This window comes from Apostichopus japonicus, chromosome 9 (assembly GCF_037975245.1).
Source record: "Apostichopus japonicus isolate 1M-3 chromosome 9, ASM3797524v1, whole genome shotgun sequence".
In the NCBI taxonomy this organism is placed as follows: Eukaryota; Metazoa; Echinodermata; class Holothuroidea; order Aspidochirotida; family Stichopodidae; genus Apostichopus; species Apostichopus japonicus.
The window spans coordinates 20,512,561-20,532,207 of record NC_092569.1 but is presented as its reverse complement, the minus strand read 5'-3'; the positions used below and the strand labels follow the sequence as shown (position 1 = coordinate 20,532,207).

General features: G+C 37.3%; 1 protein-coding gene across 10 annotated transcripts; it reads left to right on the top strand.

Moving 5' to 3' along the window:
- Positions 1 to 2,192: 2,192 nt before the first annotated feature.
- Positions 2,193 to 18,810, top strand: LOC139973305 (uncharacterized). Of its 10 annotated transcripts, XM_071979882.1 has the most exons (20): positions 2,193 to 2,791; positions 8,596 to 8,715; positions 12,241 to 12,354; positions 12,536 to 12,649; positions 12,901 to 13,014; positions 13,144 to 13,257; positions 13,385 to 13,498; positions 13,628 to 13,741; positions 13,871 to 13,984; positions 14,110 to 14,223; positions 14,353 to 14,466; positions 14,591 to 14,704; positions 14,834 to 14,947; positions 15,077 to 15,190; positions 15,320 to 15,433; positions 15,662 to 15,775; positions 16,102 to 16,215; positions 17,165 to 17,278; positions 17,691 to 17,814; positions 18,207 to 18,810. In XM_071979882.1, exons 1-20 carry the CDS (start codon positions 2,698 to 2,700, stop codon positions 18,319 to 18,321), a joined length of 2,277 nt encoding a protein of 758 aa, XP_071835983.1. In that variant the 5' UTR covers positions 2,193 to 2,697; the 3' UTR covers positions 18,322 to 18,810. The 10 variants fall into 10 exon arrangements, with proteins under 10 accessions (XP_071835983.1, XP_071835991.1, XP_071835989.1 ...); XM_071979890.1 differs by lacking the exon at positions 12,241 to 12,354; XM_071979888.1 differs by lacking the exon at positions 12,536 to 12,649.
- Positions 18,811 to 19,647: the final 837 nt, after the last annotated feature.

The window sequence follows — 19,647 nt, the reverse complement described above, 5'->3', positions numbered from 1 at the left end:
GTCCAGACTTCGCTTTCTTTTTATGTCGAAATTTCGACATTCTCTCACCATATTTTGACGTTGTTTCTCGAAATTTCTACTTGGTAATCTATTTTATATTTCTTGTATCGTCTCTTGTATAGGCCTCCGTAGTTTACAATACAAGCGCTTCCTCCTAAAACTTTGTTGAGGTCAAAAGGTCCAATTATCAATTGATACCCTGCTTGTTAGGATCGTTATTAAATTGTAAAACAACAGACTATAAGGTATGGACTAAGGATCTGAATTCGTCATTTTACTATGGGTGAATTTTTTTTTTTTCCTTTTTACTAATCTGTCGTATATACACTACATACAATGGGTAAACAGAACGCAATGTAGATAGAAGTATAACTCATCGCCGGTTATAGCGGTGGTTTACAACTAACTGTTCAGTGACGCTCATTAAGGCTTCCCTCTCCGAATTGCTGACAGTATTTTCAACTGCGTTTGCTACCTTTAGGCACATATATAGTTATATTAATTTCAGTAGGGGGACTCGCTTTATTCCGACCCCCTATATATTCTTTCCCTAGAGCAGAAAGTGGGGACCTGTGAATAAGAGATTACACCTATCTAACTAGTACCTATATAGCCTGTTATTATACTCTTATGCGTTACATTGCATTGTACCCTTTACTCATCATTTGTTATACTCTGTCAGGTAACATGTTATGCAGGAGGTGAGACATAAATATTGCAAACCGACAAGTTTTCATTATACAAGAAACATATCACCAAGGTCATGTATCATATATATATAACATGCCAACGAGATAACTTCTCCTCATCTATCGTATTACAAACCAACTATTGTGAAATCAATCAAGACAGGAAAGTATTCCTGCATTACGGTATATGCTCCCTGGGAAAAAACAACATGGCATAAGGCGTTAAAACGTTATAACGGAACTTTATCTGCGCATATCGAAACTGCACCCATTTAAAGATCAAATTTAACACTCATTCAGTAAATGATCAGTGTCAAATTAGTCAATTTGGCGTACTTCTTTTGTTAACTGACAAAATGTATATACATATATGCCACCACTTGTTGTTTTGGTTTGGGTTTTCACTCAAGAGTCACGAGTAAAACCGACCTACTTTAAAAAAAACTATGACACCGGTTAATTTTTGAGAACACTCAACAAATTTAACTGTGCGATGATATATAGGTTAGCTGCATTCTTATCAGGAACTCTGGCAATTTCTAATACATGGCACATACGTCAGAGTGTGCAGAGGGCGTCCGGAGCAAGGTCCGGCCCAAGGGATAATCTATGTCACGGGACCGGACCCCCTATGTGCACTATTCATGTCCCCTTTAAATATAACGTAATTGAGTGCATTAACTATTCACTTATGTTCATACCATTGGCTTCCTATACTGGTGTCACCATGCGTGACTTTGAGTGTATTTTTATTCAATGGGGTATACAAGCAATATATGTATTTTCTTTTGGAATTAGAATTTATAAGATGAAGAGGGGTTGGTTTTGCCTTAAAATTGAAATGATCATGTAACCTTGGATACTAATAATTCAATCGTTTGAGGAATGGATTATGGATATGTTATGTTGGGTAATGTGGTGAAGAAGTGACGTCATCGCAACTCCTCATTACATCAGCTGACAAAAATAACGATGATATCATGATACCTTCTATGACGTCACAATTTATTACGTAATATACTAATTTGAATAAATGACTAAATTTGAAACGTATATATCTCAGTAACGGAGCAAGCTATCAAAAATGAAATTGGACCAATGTGTTTCTTTTCACTTGCAATGTGATTATGATTTTGATATGCAATGAAGTGTTAGACATCGCTATTCCTTTTAATTTGGAATAAAATGGACAATTTGCCTTTTACTTTTTGTATGATCTCAGAGTAGCATTAGCCCTATATATAATATGTAACATCACCTGATCAAACATGCAGGATATGTAGCATACTGAATGTTTCTTAGTATAGCGGAAACTATATTTAAACCGGAGTTACCGTTAGTCATGTGTACACATAACACGTTACGATGATATGATAACATATCAATAATTAATAACATGGTAACATAATACTGCAGTGAGAGTCTTTATGTCTCTCTGAAGAGTTATCAGTCATCTGATCTGCAAAGTAAGGTAGTTTATATGGTAAACAGCGGAAACAGCGGAAACAAAAATGTCTGTGTCTATTTGGCAGGCACGTAGTGTGTTTGTTACATTATAAAAAGCGGATCTAGCCTTAGTATATACAAATATTATATTCAGGTACGCACGTTTTGTTTTCAATGTACTCAATGTACGGTATAACTCCGTGCCCCCCCTACTCCCAGCCTGTTTCAGAACTACAATGCTTTCATATTTTGATAGGCGTTGATCATGACCGTCAGTGATTTACAAGTGTGTGTCTCTCTTCAAGGTCGAACGACATTTTGTCTCTTTTTTTCAGTAGATACATGATTTTGTAACTTGCATGTTTGTAGGAAGTATAGCGTTATAGCAGGGAGTTGAACAACTCCTGATTATAGTGAATTGGCGAAATTTGAGAAGACAAGTACCACCGCGAAGAATCGGTAGGTCATATTTAATGTCCATAGTACGTATGAGCTACGCCAAGATCCGTATTCAAGGATAACGCGTCGTCGTGAACGTTAGAAGTTTGTTATCATTACCAGCATGGCGATCGGTAAATACTGTACTATCTCTGCGTGTTGTACTCTGTTTGTTGTGATATTGTCTACTACTGTAAGAACATCGTTTGGAGAAGGCCGTAAGTATATACATTGTTCAGAGTGAATCTGTATTTAACAGTAGGCCGATATGTAGGAATACGTTTTCTTTCTGTTAATTTCAATATCATTGCGGACTTAAACTTTCTTTTAAACTGAATACAAGTTACATTATTCGTAATAGACTGACAACTTCAACTTATACCACGCAGCCGAGAGAAAGAAATTATTCGGCTACAAAATGGCTAAACTCAGTGAGTGATAGGCTTCGCCGGTATTGTGTACAACGTGCTGCTTAACTAAACACATTTATTTTCATATTTGAATGTTTATATATAGGCTATAGCTCTCGCATTTGGACAGATTACATTGCAAATGTTATGTTTTATGCCTTTCCTGTTTCTGTTCTGTTTCGTTTAAGTGTTCTTTTGTTTTCGATTATTGGTCTTATATGCAATCAGTATACCGTTTAAGTTATACGGTATACACTTACCGTTCAGGGGGCATCCACGCTTATAAGCTTGCTAAGCTTCATGTGGGTTCCCCCAGTCCTGCCACTGTATGCACACTGTAAATTTATAGGTACTGAAAATACGTGACCGAAATATTGTTGTTGAAACTTAAAACCTAAACATTAAACTTTAATTCAGCCTAGATGCGAATTCAAAATGTATATATTCCACTGACAGAGGTTTTATGATTGTATCAAAAATGAAAATGAAACTGTTTTTGTTTTTTTGGAATAGTAAACACACAACTTTGACTTTCCAAATATATTAAATCCATGTCTAAATCAATAAAAGTATTTTTAGTGCCCCCCCAAATGCGATTTCAAGTATTAAAAAAAAAAATACTCAAACAAAAACTTTATGCCTCAATTTAAAACATAAATATCGGACAGACTAAGCCAGAAAATTCTTGAACATGAAGTTACCTAAAGTTGTGGAATATAGCACCAGATTGCATCTGAGGACTCTTAGAAATTGTCTCAAAGGGGAGGGGGAACACCCACTTCCCAAAGACCCCTCCCCCAGAACAGCATTCGCAAATAAACATCTTGCCCCTAATTAAGTGTTATGCCCCCTCCCCCTGTGCCCACCCCCAATGATTTAATGTCTGGCGACGCCACTGAGTGTTATAGTTGTCACAAAAATCAGTAAAACTCATGAAGACAATCCGCTATGACGTCATCACAGAGCACCGGCTATGTTTTACTTCCTGGGATAAGGAAGGGTGTATAGTCAAAAAAAATAGTTTACATTCAATAGACCAGATCTCGATTTACGGACAGCCTAGAAAATTGGAGGTTTGTAACTAACGATGTGAATATGAGTCTCTTCGGGCAATACCGAATGTGTTACGTTGTCTTTTAAAGTAATACTAGTAATGGGAACGGGCCCAGCTATCGGTCCCACTAGTACCGTTAATTACGCATTCAACCTAAAAGTCATCTCCACGTATATTATCAGTGGGATGGGGTCATACACATGAGCCTAATGTTACTGTACGTATATATAGGCTATGCAGGCATTCAGTCACGGACATCGTAAGCCTGTAAACAACACGTGAACTGATTTATACGGCAAGACTGCATATATATATTTACTATACGTATTTCAAAATTACGTTTTAAAATCAACACATGCGATGTTTTGCCAACAATTTTTTTTTTTAAATTGATGAAAAAGGTTTCGTAACTAGCAAGTGCATGTACAAGTCGAGAACTTTTTCAAGTCTAACAGTGAAATGCACCATTGAACGAATTACTCGTGAAAACGTGGTTGGCATTATTGCAGAAATCCTTAAACCAGTGAGCGAGTTACAATCTGTTCAGCCAAGTATTATATTACTGAATACCGGGCAGATAGACCCACTGCTATATCGGAGATTATTGCAGACTGAAATATTTTAAACCTATTAATGGACGACTTTTGACAGAATTTGAGTTTTTGCGTGTTATAGTCTAAGAAGAAAGAAAGTAAAAAGGAGGGGGGGGGGGTCTGGGGCCATCCCCCTCCCTCTTTCCCTCTCTCGGGCATATTTTGGATAATGATTAGGTACTCAAATATGCGTGCATGTGGTTGAAATGTTGCTTGTATGAGGTTGCTTGTATGAGGTTGCTTGTATAATGTTGCTTGTTAGAGGTTGCTTGTACGGGTTGCTCGAGGGTTGCTACTGTGAGGTTGCATGTAAGGGGTTGCTTGATAAGGCTGCTTGTATGAGGTTGTTTGTATGAGGTTATATGAGGTTGCTAGTGTGAGGTTGCTAGTATGAGGCTGCTTATGAGGTTGCTTGTATGGGGCTGCTTGTATCATGTTGTTTGAGGTTGCTAGTACGAGGTTGCTTGTATGAGGTTGCTTGTGCGGGGTTGCTTGTATCAGGTTGCTTGTATCAGGTTGTTTGAGGTTGCTAGTACGAGGTTGCTTGTATGAGGTTGCTTGTACGGGGTTGCTTGTATGAGGTTGCTTGTATCAGGTTGTTTGAGGTTGCTAGTATGAGGTTGCTTGAATGAGGTTGCTTGATGAGGTTGCTTGTATGAGGTTGCTTGTATAAGGTTGCTAGTATGAGGTTGCTTGTATGAGGTTGCTTGTATGAGGTTGCTTGTACGGGGTTGCTTGAATTAGGTTGCTTGTATCAGGTTGTTTGAGGTTGCTTGTATGATGTTGTTTGTATGAGGTTGTATTAGGTTGCTAGTGTGAGGTTGCTAGTATGAGGTTACTTATATGAGGTTGCTTGTATGGGGTTGCTTGTATCAGGTTGCCTGTATCAAGTTGCTTGTATGAGGTTGAAGTTAGGAAGTGTATCCAACCAAGCCCCTTCCATGGATTCGCGTCCGGGAATACCGTACATTATAGATGCTGCTACTATACTTGTTAAAGATGGTTTCATTAATTTAGTCAGATACGTCTTCAGTCTTCATACGTTGAGTCGTATAAACCTGACGCCTTTCATCCCCTCATCCCCTCATCCCCTCACCCACTCACCCCTTCATCCCTTTACCACTTCAACCCCTCAGATGGAACTCTCTTCCATTATCCCTAGATCGTGGCTTGGCCAATCACGATAATCAGTTTACTGGACATCTCTTTAATCAATTCACCAGTTTGATTACAGCCAGATTTGCGCTAATGTTACACTCCAGGAAAGGACAAGTCAAATCTACACTTCACAATGCAAGGTTTTCGCTTCCTTCTTCTATTCTCGTACATTCGTACATATTTACAATTATCGAGGAAGCACATCCTTCCTGCTACAAAAAACAACAAAAAATACAGGTCTATGTGTACAAAAGTGTAACTTAATACAAACAGTTTTAAAATGTTTGATAAAACTATATTTGTTACATTATACCTTAACAGTACACTGCTCATGTGAACGGCAGATTGAATTCATAATATTGATAGTTTAGCGTTGCTATATACGTTACTCAATAACGAAAATAAAACCCTCTTCAAAAGTACAGGTGTAAATGCTAAGGATAAAGCAAGCTTCAAGACATTAGCTTGGGGAAGGTAATTATGAAGTTCATTCAAGAATCACTTTCCCTTTATTTGTTATTTATTATTATTTATTTTTTATACAACATTGCATGTTGAATGTTTGATTTGACGTTGTATTTCTATATAAGCTTTTATTTCCTGATGATATTCAGTTTAAGAAAGCCTGTGAATAATTTGGACTGACGTAGTCAGTCAGAAATTTTTGATTAATTAAGGTCCCTAAATGCTATCTGGTGCTATATTTCGCAACTTGCATGGAGTATCTTTATGTTCAAATATTGTCGGGCTTAGTCTGTCCGATGTTTATGTTTTTAATTGAGGCAGATAACATTTTTGTTTGAGTATGTGTTTTAACACTACAAACCGCATCTGGGGGGACCGATTTTTATTTGGGAGGCCACGTGAACCCCCCCCCCCCCTCTAGGCCACCCCTTGGCGACGCCACTGAGTATGATACTTCGTGGACGGTTTCCATGGTTATTGAGCCTATGAGTTAAGGATCTCAAATTCTATTGGTGTCGCGGGATATTCAACATTGCTTCTCTTCATATTAGCCGGGAACCAAGCTACCATTGCAACACGCACAGGGGGAAAAATACAAAATACTTGAAACAATAACAACACATACATACATACACACACACACACACACACACACACATACACGCCATCACTATCGAATAGATTCCTTCAGCCTTTGTTAACGAATAATAATTCAGTATCACCGTTCTCCACTTTTATATTTTCATTCGAAATTAATGAAAGGGAGGAAAACATCATGCGAATTCTTCCGTCATTTCATCACTTTGGTGGTGATATTCCCTTTTATCTTGATTTGTGTAAATTAAGTGTAATATTTTGTGCTCCTTTTTTTTTACTATTCCCGGCCGAGAAAGTTTTGAGCTACTGTGATCGTTTATTATTGATGTACATGTGCACACTGTATTGTATAGCCGCCTAAGCAACTTCTCCGCATTGAGTAGCATATACACTTGTTCCACTTCAATACAACAAAACTTGACCTTTGAACTCTTGGACAGACCACAAGTTAACCACCGAATTAAGTGGAACAGTCCCACGAAAGTTGAACAGGATTGTTCTACAGAAATTATCGCACCTGCTGACAACAATACCCTTTGCAGCTATTTGATGGTCGCTCGCGCCATCTTGATACACCCAACACAATGACTCGAGCAAAGGGTGTCGATATTTTATAGTAACGAGGTTTCGACGAAACCCTGATCTTATCGTCAAAATACCTTTCATTTCACTGAGAGGTAAACCCTTGATGCACCAGATTAGCTCCAATTTTGTGGGAAATTTATACTAGTTGAAATGAATTACAACTCACGGGTATTTAACCGCTGCTTAATAGACAGTTGTTTTTACTTTTTGAAGAAAACAAATTCTAGCATGTTCCCAAATGTTGGGCAATCTTACATTAGGCCCTATAGTTAGATAATGAGGGCACAAAGCCTAGAACGAAATGTAGGAGGGACGGTTTTACATAAATCTTTGGGACCCTGGTGAGGATGTACTTCGAGTTGAATGGGCAACAACAATTTACAATGGAGGGGCACCAACCATAAAAAGGAGGGCCACAAAACTCATGTGCTTTTAATTGTGAATGTTTTGTTCACATGATGGTGGGACAAATTAAGGGGATGGGGGTGGGGAAACACTATGTCTGAATGTGGAGGGGACATGCCCCCTGGGCCTCAGTCTGGATACCGTATTGCTGAGGGAGTGGGTTAATATACAAATGAAACCATATAGCCACCTTAGACAAATGCTCAGTGAATGATATAGACACATATACACTGCAAAGTCATGTTGAGAAGAAACTTTTTCTTGAACACTTTTATGACATTTTAAGCCTACAACACGTTCAAGCTCAGTGAAGGATCTTCGAAACATTGCTGCATTTTATAACTGAAAAAAAGGTCAAAACGCACTCATATAACATCTGCAAAACTATGTCGCTGGGGTAGAACTGCCCAACTAACATTTCTCTTGTACTCTCTGACTATTTCAATGGACGTAACATTTGTAGTTTACACGGTCTTTCCAACTAAGCTATAAATAGCCCAAGACCTCATGGAGTGGAATCCGCAATGCACAGCAATGAACGAACATATTGGCCTAGTAAAAATATGGTACTGACGTGCCGTAGAAAGTCCCGTAACTTTCTTGTAAGAAATAATTGTTGTGCTTAATCTTTTTTTTTAAATGTCTACCGCTGCTTAATTATCGCTAATTTATGCAAATATACCCCAACGAATTCTTTATTTTTAGTATTCAATCTTTACTAAATTTGCATAATCTACCGTTTCATTTACCTATAGGTGGTTTTTGCGGCAGGTTTTATCCATGTAAAAACGATGGCAGTTGTACCGACACCTTCGGAGGCGCAACTTACGTTTGTCATTGTCTAGGGGGTTACCACGGGGTCAACTGCGAGACAGGTAAGGCGAAGAGTAGCTGCTATAGCTAGCTAGCTAGCTTGTCAACTTGATTTTGATCCTTCCTCCCTCTATTCCCGCAGCATTTTATAGACATTATAACAGATATAGGAAACTTCCATGTGTATAGATTATGTTGTGTCATGTTCCGTGAATTACGTTCCATCTGCCGGATCTTCCTACTGTGAGAACTTACCGTTGTTCTCCCCCCCCCCCCCCTCTCTGTCTCTTCCATACCTCTCTATAAATAACATTCAACAAGTTGGGGAACAACCGGAGCGGGGGGAGGAATAGACCCTGAATAATGTACCATTCGGGCCAGAGCAATTTAGGTATAGGTACTGCATTGACCTGTAAGTGACTCGTTTGAAAAACCAAATGGCTGGGTGAATATCCCGTTAGTCGTTACATCGAAAAATAGAAACGCCATACAGTTTTCATTAGATTAGATGAAGTGGTTAATTGATGTTGGTCCCTGTGTGTTGGTTTTCAAATTTCAGTCTAAAATTGCTGAGACACCAAACACCCAATCTGATTCGAAAATGCATTTATTTACAACCCCTATCTAATAAATATGGCCAACGTCAAATTGGTCGGGTTGAATAATAACAGTGTCATTTTCGGTCGATTTTAATATGATGATCTTCAAAATCCATGATACACCGATATCAGACAATTGAGATACTAAAACAAACATGAAAATTAGATAAGGATTATAGGAGTGAAGCAAGGGAGGAAGGTGATATCTCTGCAATCATATTTTGTCTAAGATGCACATTTACAAGCTTCAGACCTATCGTTGGGACTAGGAATTATTTCCGTAATATGCTCACTGATGGGCATAGGCGTACGAGGCGGGGGGGGGGGCAGGGGGCAGACTGCCCCCCCCAAATTTCCAGAGGACAAGAAATTCGGGCAAAAGTCCTGAAAAATTCGGGCAGCCTAAGAGGAGAAAAAAATATATATATATATTTTTTTTTTTTTTTTTTTTAGGCTGCCCGAATTTTTTCAGGACTTTTGCCCAAATTTCTTGTCATCTGGAATATAAATATGCAGTAGCTTGCCCGAATCTTTTTCAAATTTTTGCCCGACAGTTCCATGATTTTCTTTATTCAGTATCATTATGCCCGAATATATCCGTGTAACACCACCGTAAGCGCAGTTCATCTGGGCTACCACGCTTTTTGCAAGATCAATTTTTTTTCTAACTAGTCAATTGTTTACCTGGACCAAGGGCGGCGGAACCGGGGGGGGGGGCACAGGGGCACGTGCCCCCCACTTTTCCTCAGGTTAGAAATGTGCCTTTTTTCTATATAAAAATTGAGGTGCCTCAAGTTAGCAATAGGCCAGGGAACCATAATGAACACTCGGGAAGGGCCGTTTCCGGCCATCTGAGGGGTTTGTAAAACCAAAAATTTTTATAGTACGCTCCGCGCCAACCGATGGTGGCGCTCCGCTCAGATAGTCGTGCATACAACTTTGCAAATCCTGGCCAAGCCCGTGACTTTTAATGAATTTCTGTGGGTCAAACTTAAAACTATTTCGAATGGAAAATTTGTTAAGATATTAACAAGAAAAAAACCAGTCTAATTCGGAAGATTCCTACATTAACAACTAGCATGATTTCACCTCATTTTGTCTCAAGAGAAAACTTGTTCCTTGTTTCCCAATTTGCGTATTGGATATTGCAGTGCTAGTATGCATATTGCATATTTTCCTTTGGGGGGGGGGGGGGGGCGTTGATGGAGTGATGTGTATACACAAATAAGATAATACAATAAGAGTTATAAAGGGTACTAAATATAGGGCTGCATCAGTCCAATCGAATTTCTGCAAAGTGCCCTTTGATGTAGGTGCCCCCCAGATTAAAAGTGCTTCCGCCGCCCTTGACCTGGATATCCCCAACATGAGTGTATATAGAAGAAACATTTTCTTTTTCATGGATGGTGGGGGGGGGGGGGTGCCTACAAGCATAGAAGTACGGGTTTATCATATTCTTTGTTATATTTTATACTTTTTTGTGAGACAAATTGCAGTCTCACCCGACACAGCGACATTATCCCGCTTACGTGTCGTTGAACAATGTATGTTTTTCTGGAGGTAGCTGAGTACTGTGTTAAAATAATAAATAAGGTAACTAAATAGGAGCTTAAAAAATATACTGTCCCATTTTGCCCCTTCAAAGTGATGTTACCATTTTTTCTTCTTCTAATATACCAAATTTTTGGGGAAGTGTAAATTTCTAAAACGTGAGATTATAAAATAAAGAATGTTTAGATGCAACTTGCAAGGCCTCAGAAGTGCCGTTTCCGGCAATCTGAGAGGCATTGTGTGCCCAAAATTTTCTTGTACGCTACGCGCCAATCGATGGTGGCGCTCCGCTTAGATAGTGTCACGGGAACTTTCGGGCACAAAAGGTTCTGCCCCCCAAACTGAAATGGTCCCGTACGCCTATGCTGATGGGGCAAATATGCCACGAACCGCAGGAATTTTTTTTATGTATTGGCATAGCTTGCACCGATTTACGTTTACGGTCATATTGATACGCCCAAATAACCAAGCACGTTTGTTTGACCTTGTCTGACCCTCACGTTTCCCTGCAATGAACACTTTGAATAACGTTTAAAATTAACTTGAGATCTAACCTATTGTTGAGGTTTTATAACTTTTTTTTGGCTGGAAGGCTATATTTCAAGGGGTCACGCGGGTAGCCTACAAAGAGATCCCTTCATAACTAATAAGGCGTTCTGATCTCTACTATATCAAGTTCAATGTTGGTTTATGTGTTTAACTAGTCGGGAATCCTTGCAAGTGTACGCCCCCTGTCCAACCCCCTCCCCCGTCCCTAACCCCACAAATACCCAGCGTGATGTATCGTGCATTTTTGTGGTGATGGCTTTGTTTGTTGTATCCTGGGAACCTATGCTAGACTCTCCTTGTGCTTGTTTGCAGTGTTATACACTTGATTTCGAATACTCTCATTCTGTGAACACTTATGGAACCTAAGTGGTATACTTCAAGTTTTTGAATATCTTTCGCAAAGCTAGCAAGTATATACAGAAACGGAACTAAACCATATATAGCAAAGAGAAATTTAAACTTATAAGGCACCAATAACGGTCCAGTGAATATGAACATTGGTTTAACTACTGAGGTTTTGAAAATTCGGTTCTTGAAATTTGTTATTGAAGTTTGAAATTCAGTTGGATGTATTCTAAAAACGATAAAAATGAATTGATTTTCAACTATGAGAAATGAAGAGAATAAATAACAATTGTAAATAAAAAAAAAACAAAGAAGAAGAAAATTTAAGTCTCGCTGCTCGAATGTGAATCGTCGCCTTGTTGCAACAATTCCAGATGTTCTAAGCATGACGGTTTTGAAAGACTATTGTGTGAGACTGGTGAGTGAACTTTACTTCCTTAAATTGTTTTTTTTTTTTTTGGTTATTAATGTCAAAGCAGAACATATACATTTAAATTGATTCGTTTCCAAAATTCTATCAAAATATGTTTATTCTCTCTGCAGAAATCAACGAATGTGAATCGTTGCCTTGTGCTAACAATGCCACGTGTCATGACGAAATCAACAATTTCACGTGCACATGTATGGATGGTTTTATAGGATCATTGTGTGAGATTAGTGAGTAAAATTGAATTACGATTAACGTGCTAGTTCGTTGTTTGATTATTAAAGGTCCAAACGAAATGTCAACATTTGTGGTGGCTTATTTTGAAGAAAAAAAAAGTTATTAATCTCAAAAAGGACATTTGAAGTGACTTGCTTCGAAATATCTACCACAAAATATGCATTTTCTCTGCAGATATCAACGAATGTGAAACGTCACCGTGTTCTAATAACGCCATGTGTAATGACGAAATCAACAATTTCACGTGTTCTTGTAAAGATGGTTTTGAAGGACGATTATGTGAGATTGGTGAGTTACATAGACTTAGCTTAATTGTTGATTCATTGTTTGGTTATTAATCTATAATTAATGACGAAATCAACAGTTTCACGTGTTCTTGTAAAGACGGTTTTGAAGGACAATTGTGTGGGATTGGTGATTTACATTGACTTATTTTAATTGTTTATCCATTTTTTGGTTATTAATCTCAAAAAACAACTTCTACATTTGAAGTGACTTGTTTCGAGATATCTACCACAAAATATTTATTGTCTCTGTAGATATCAACGAATGTGAATCGTCCCCGTGTTCTAATAACGCCACGTGTAATGACGAAATCAACAGTTTCACGTGTTCTTGTAAAGACGGTTTTGAAGGACAATTGTGTGAGACTGGTGAGTAAAATTGACATCATTCAATTGTTAGTTCATTGTTATTTTGCTTTATTTTTCATGTTGAAAGGAACATCTCCTTTATCATCTAAATTACTCCAAAAGTTGTAACACATTTATTTGTCTCTGCAGATATCAACGAATGTGAATCGTCGCCGTGTTCTAATAACGCCACGTGTAATGACGAAATCAACAGTTTCACGTGTTCTTGTAAAGACGGTTTTGAAGGACAGTTGTGCGAGACTGGTGAGTAAAATTGACATCATTTAATTGTTAGTTCATTGTTATTTTGCTTTTTTTCATGTTGAAAGGAACATCTCCTTTATCATCTAACTTACTCCATAAGTTGTAACACATTTATTTGTCTCTGCAGATATCAACGAATGTGAATCGTCGCCGTGTTCTAATAACGCCACGTGTAATGACGAAATCAACAGTTTCACGTGTTCTTGTAAAGATGGTTTTGAAGGACAATTGTGTGGGACTGGTGAGTAAAATTGACATCATTTTATTGTTAGTTCATTGTTATTTTGTTTTGTTTTTCATGTTGAAAGGAACATCTCCTTTAATATCTAACTTATTCCAAAAGTTGTAACACATTCATTTTTCTCTGCAGATATCAACGAATGTGAATCGTCCCCGTGTTCTAATAACGCCACGTGTAATGACGAAATCAACAGTTTCACGTGTTCTTGTAAAGACGGTTTTGAAGGACAATTGTGCGAGACTGGTGAGTAAAATTGACATCATTTAATTGTTAGTTCATTGTTATTATGTTTTGTTTTTCATGTTGAAAGGAACATCTCCTTTAATATCTAACATATTCCAAAAGTTGTAACACATTTATTTGTCTCTGCAGATATCAACGAATGTGAATCGTCGCCGTGTTCTAATAACGCCACGTGTAATGACGAAATCAACAGTTTCACGTGTTCTTGTAAAGATGGTTTTGAAGGACAATTGTGTGGGACTGGTGAGTAAAATTGACATCATTTAATTGTTAGTTCATTGTTATTTTGTTTTTCATGTTGAAAGGAACATCTCCTTTAATATCTAACTTATTCCAAAAAGTTGTAAAACATTCATTTTTCTCTGCAGATATCAACGAATGTGAATCGTCGCCGTGTTCTAATAACGCCACGTGTAATGACGAAATCAACAGTTTCACGTGTTCTTGTAAAGACGGTTTTGAAGGACAGTTGTGCGAGACTGGTGAGTAAAATTGACATCATTTAATTGTTAGTTCATTGTTATTTTGTTTTGTTTTTCATGTTGAAAGGAACATCTCCTTTAATATCTAACTTATTCCAAAAGTTGTAACACATTCATTTGTCTCTGCAGATATCAACGAATGTGAAACGTTCCCGTGTTATAATAACGCCACGTGTAATGACGAAATCAACAGTTTCACGTGTTCTTGTAAAGACGGTTTTGAAGGACAATTGTGTGAGACTGGTGAGTAAAATTGACATCATTTAATTGTTAGTTCATTGTTATTTTGTTTTTCATGTTGAAAGGAACATCTCCTTTATCATCTAAAGTACTCCAAAAGTTGTAACACATTTATTTGTCTCTGCAGATATCAACGAATGTGAATCGTCGCCGTGTTCTAATAACGCCACGTGTAATGACGAAATCAACAGTTTCACGTGTTCTTGTATCGATGGTTTTGAAGGACAATTGTGTGAGACTGGTGAGTAAAATTGACATCATTTAATTGTTAGTTCATTGTTATTTCGTTTTGTTTTTCATGTTGAAAGGAACATCTCCTTTAATATCTAACTTATTCCAAAAGTTGTAACACAATTATTTGTCTCTGCAGATATCAACGAATGTGAATCGTCGCCGTGTTCTAATTACGCCACGTGTAATGACGAAATCAACAGTTTCACGTGTTCTTGTATCGATGGTTTTGAAGGACAATTGTGTGAGACTGGTGAGTAAAATTGACATCATTTAATTGTTAGTTCATTGTTATTTCGTTTTGTTTTTCATGTTGAAAGGAACATCTCCTTTATCATCTAAAGTACTCCAAAAGTTGTAACACATTCATTTGTCTCTGCAGATATCAACGAATGTGAATCGTCGCCGTGTTCTAATAACGCCACGTGTAATGACGAAATCAACAGTTTCACGTGTTCTTGTATCGATGGTTTTGAAGGACAATTGTGTGAGACTGGTGAGTAAAATTGACATCATTTAATTGTTAGTTCATTGTTATTTCGTTTTGTTTTTCATGTTGAAAGGAACATCTCCTTTATCATCTAAATTACTCCAAAAGTTGTAACACAATTATTTGTCTCTGCAGATATCAACGAATGTGAAACGTCACCGTGTTCTAATAACGCCACGTGTAATGACGAAATCAACAGTTTCACGTGTTATTGTAACGATGGTTTTGAAGGACGATTATGTGAAACTGGTGAGTAAAATTGATATCCTTTATTTGTTTATTTATTTATTTTTGTTGATTTATTTCAAAACAGAAGTAAACAATTTCACGTGTTCTTATGCTAGCGGTTTTCGAAATCTGACCATTATTGCATTTTTAGTTCATTGCTTTGTTATATATGGCCAAACAAAACATCATCATTTGGAATGACTTACTGTGAACAGTTAACACAATATTTTTTTTTTAAATTTCCTTTAGATATTAATGAGTGTGAGTCGTCACCGTGTTCTAATATCGCCACGTGTAATGACGAAATCAACAATTTCACGTGTTCTTGTATCGATGGTTTTGAAGGACGGTTGTGCGAGACTGGTGAGTAAAATTGACATCATTTAATTGTTAGTTCATTGTTATTTTGCTTTGTATTTCATGTTGAAATGAACATCTCCTTTATTATCTAACTTAAATTACTGTTCAAATGTTTATTTCTATATTTCGTTATTAGGCTGTCAAACATTATCAACTACATAAGAGGTGGCTCGCTTCGAAAAGTGTAACCAAATTATTCCCATTTTTTACCAGAAATATTTATTTAATGTTTAGTTGACTATAATTGCATATAAAAAAAGCAGAAAATGTACAATTAGCATGCCTTGCCATGTATCTTCTATAACACAAAAGTATTATTTTCTTGTCAGATGTAAATGAATGTGAATCGTCGCCGTGTTCCAACCTTGCCACGTGTAATGACGAAATCAACAGTTTCACGTGTACCTGTACGGATGGTTTTGAAGGACAATTATGTGAGATTGGTGAGTAATGGCGAAACTCAACATCTGCATTACCTATTTAATTCGTACACCTATGTAAGGACCGTGTTGCATGTCAATTGGTGGGAGACTGGTAGATCAATGTACAGACCAACGACGGCCCAATCTTGGGACAGGATATACACTTTCATGGACAGTGGGACATTTTACTATGATTTGAGGATGCAATGCGCAAAGTCAAAAAACAATTTAGCCCTCGTGCACATTCTGGATCAGCAAACAAGACTTTTGAAGTACTGTTTCTTTTAAATTTTCACCTGCTACTCATGACTCGTACAGTAACTAACACATGTTACCGTGTTGCGAACACAAAGTATTACCGATGCACGGTTGTGGTACATACACATCAGTTGCTGTACCAGCCATTGAGTGCGAGTTCTTTAATACGGGATTCTAAAATGAAGTCGTATCTAGTCGTTGTATGCTATAAGTAGGTCTATGGATATACCCGAACATGGCCTTTCTTCGTTCTCGGCATGAAGAATTGGCGTAATTTAAAGAGAGGTGTGAACTGGAATCGAGCGGTACCGTACCTCCTTTTCTCAAACACATAGCTAGTACAGTAACTACCTGTGCAACCTGTAACACATGTTACTACTGTCCCTGTCTCACAACCGTGTATCAGTAAGTACTGCTTTATGTTCGTAACACGGTAACATGAGTTACAGTTGACACCAGTAGTTAATGTACTAGCTTTGAATATCGGCTGAAATTTTTAACAAAAGGCTTCTTACCGGTTCTTAATGTCTCATAAAATATTATCTTTTAACTGAAAAAGGCACTCATTGGTTTAAAAGGGGAATTCTAACCGATCTTGTAAATTGCGTCTGTAAACTCAAACGCACCCACATAGTTCTATATGTGTCTGCATTATGTAGTCATATCGTGGATTCAATAGTCTTGCTCTAATCCTTATAATTCGAATTGTCAGATATCGACGAGTGTGCATCTAACCCTTGTCAAAATAACGGACAGTGTTTTGATGGAATGAACGGGTTCTCATGCGAGTGTAATGATGGCTATATTGGAACGACGTGTGACAACGGTAACTTTTTGTTTATTTATTGCAACCATAGGTGTAGTAATGTAAGTAGAGCAATCTAGGTCTAAAGAGTGCTGACTTTCCTAACTCACAACGTCAACCAGAAGAAATAATTGCATTCTATTTTATGAAAACAGGCTGCGCCTGATCATGACTGTATTTACCCAACATTCGTGACCTAACTTCCGACAGTCGTCAAAGACTCAAAACTTGTCCAAATGAATGTTATGTATATGTTTCTTAACCAGATAAGATGACTTGACAAAGTATTTAGACCTAAAATCAAGATTTTAAGAATATAAAAAGTATCTGCAAAAAAAATCGATGATTTGGCACCTTGATAATTAGCAGCAATTTGTAATGTGAAATCATTTCAGCATATGTCTAGATTAACAGTGATATTGATTTTGCTTAGATGTGCGACCGCCTACAAATGAGACACTGCAATGGTACTATGTCATTGGGTTAGCTGCCGTCGTCCTGGGTATCAGCCTACTTCTTGGAGTCATCGGTGGTGGTATCTGGATATGGACACGCAGGTATATATAGATACTAATCATTTCATTTAACGTTTGTAAAATAAGTTTTTCCGTAGCAGTTGTAATAAAGTCATCGTACAATATTGTGTGTTGTACTATATTGCACTTGTTTTGCATAAACTGAAACATAAGCCTAGTGCGCAACGTTGCGTATGCTGTAAATCAGACAAATACGCCCATTGAAAGTCAGTTCGTTAGTATCCAACTATTGACGGCATCAGGTAAAACTTAAGCTTTTTTTGCTTAATCATAACGATATTCCCGAATAATGGGTAATATATCGAATCAGAGCGCAATTTTAAGTTATAGTTTACCTTGAGGACATTTTGACTTTACCCAGTAAAAAGTTTAACATATTATAATAACTTCAAATTTGTTTAATCTCTCTTCAGAAACACACATACCGGTAAACCCGGAACTGTGGACGGGAAAGGGAGCCCTGCCTTCGCCCTAAGAAACGTTGGGGACAACAATTCCAATAATACTGGACACCGGTCCAACCCATGACTTCCCGCTCCCCCAACCCCCTTCGCCCTCCCCGGTTGGGTCAAATTTGTATTAGGGGTTCCTGCAGTAAAAAGCACATGCGATGATCGTATTGTACATTGCAAACATTTAACAAAATAAGTACACAAATGAAGATTGTTCATTCAAGCCACTGAAGTACACGAAGTGCTTGTAACATTAATATTTCTTTCCAAAATATATATGTGGGCTGAGTTTGAATACAACTTCCTATGCGATCTGACAAATACTATTGACTTATGTTACAATATTCCACACCGTACAGTATCTGATGCCGAATAATGCAAATAGCTGTTACGTCATTGCAAATGAGAAATACTGGATGCTGCTGTAACTCTAGTGGCCATGCTTACGTCATATGTTGTAAAGTAGTGCTTATAAACAAACAAATAACATCACGAAGCATCAAATATTATCATCGGCATCGAAAAAACACCGCAGCGGCTCTCTCTAACAGTCTGGCTGATTTAGTAACATGTATGTATATATATATATATATATATATATATATATATATATATATATATATATATATATATACATATACACACACACACACACACATATATATATATATATATATATATATATATATATATATACATATACACACACACACATATATATATATATATATATATATATATATATATATATATATATATATATATATATATAGTGTTCTAATAGTATAGAGTGAACACCTAGTGAATCTGACAAGTTACACAGAAGTACCACTTTTTATAGGCAAGCTAAGCTGTTAGTATAAGAAATGAATGTGATATATAATAATATGATATATAATAAATTAAGGATCAACAGACCAGAAAAATTCCACTTTCACGACCGGTACAATTATAACAATTGAGTAATACGCCCTCATTTGCAGTTATACAAAGCCATTTTATACGCATTCACACACTCGTAGAATCACTGTGGTCGAATGGTACGAACTTCGGTCTGTGACACAAGATCGGGGCTTAGATTCCTACCTTCGCCCAATGAGTCCCAAAAGGACGAAACCGTTCGTGAGGTGGACTTTTTCTGGTTTAATCTTAATTAATTAATATAATATATATGGGTGTGCCGGTGTGTGTGTATATGTATATAAATTGTCTATTTGTAGTACATACTGTTCTGTGAGGGTGTTTAGTGTACCACCGACCTTAGTTACAAACATATCTGCATATAATGAACTTCTACAATAAATTATTCAGATTTTCAAAAACAAGAGCTGTTGTAGTTTAGTTTATCCGAGTACAACATTCGGCTAATTAGTCCCTTGATCCATGACAGTACCCAGGTTGG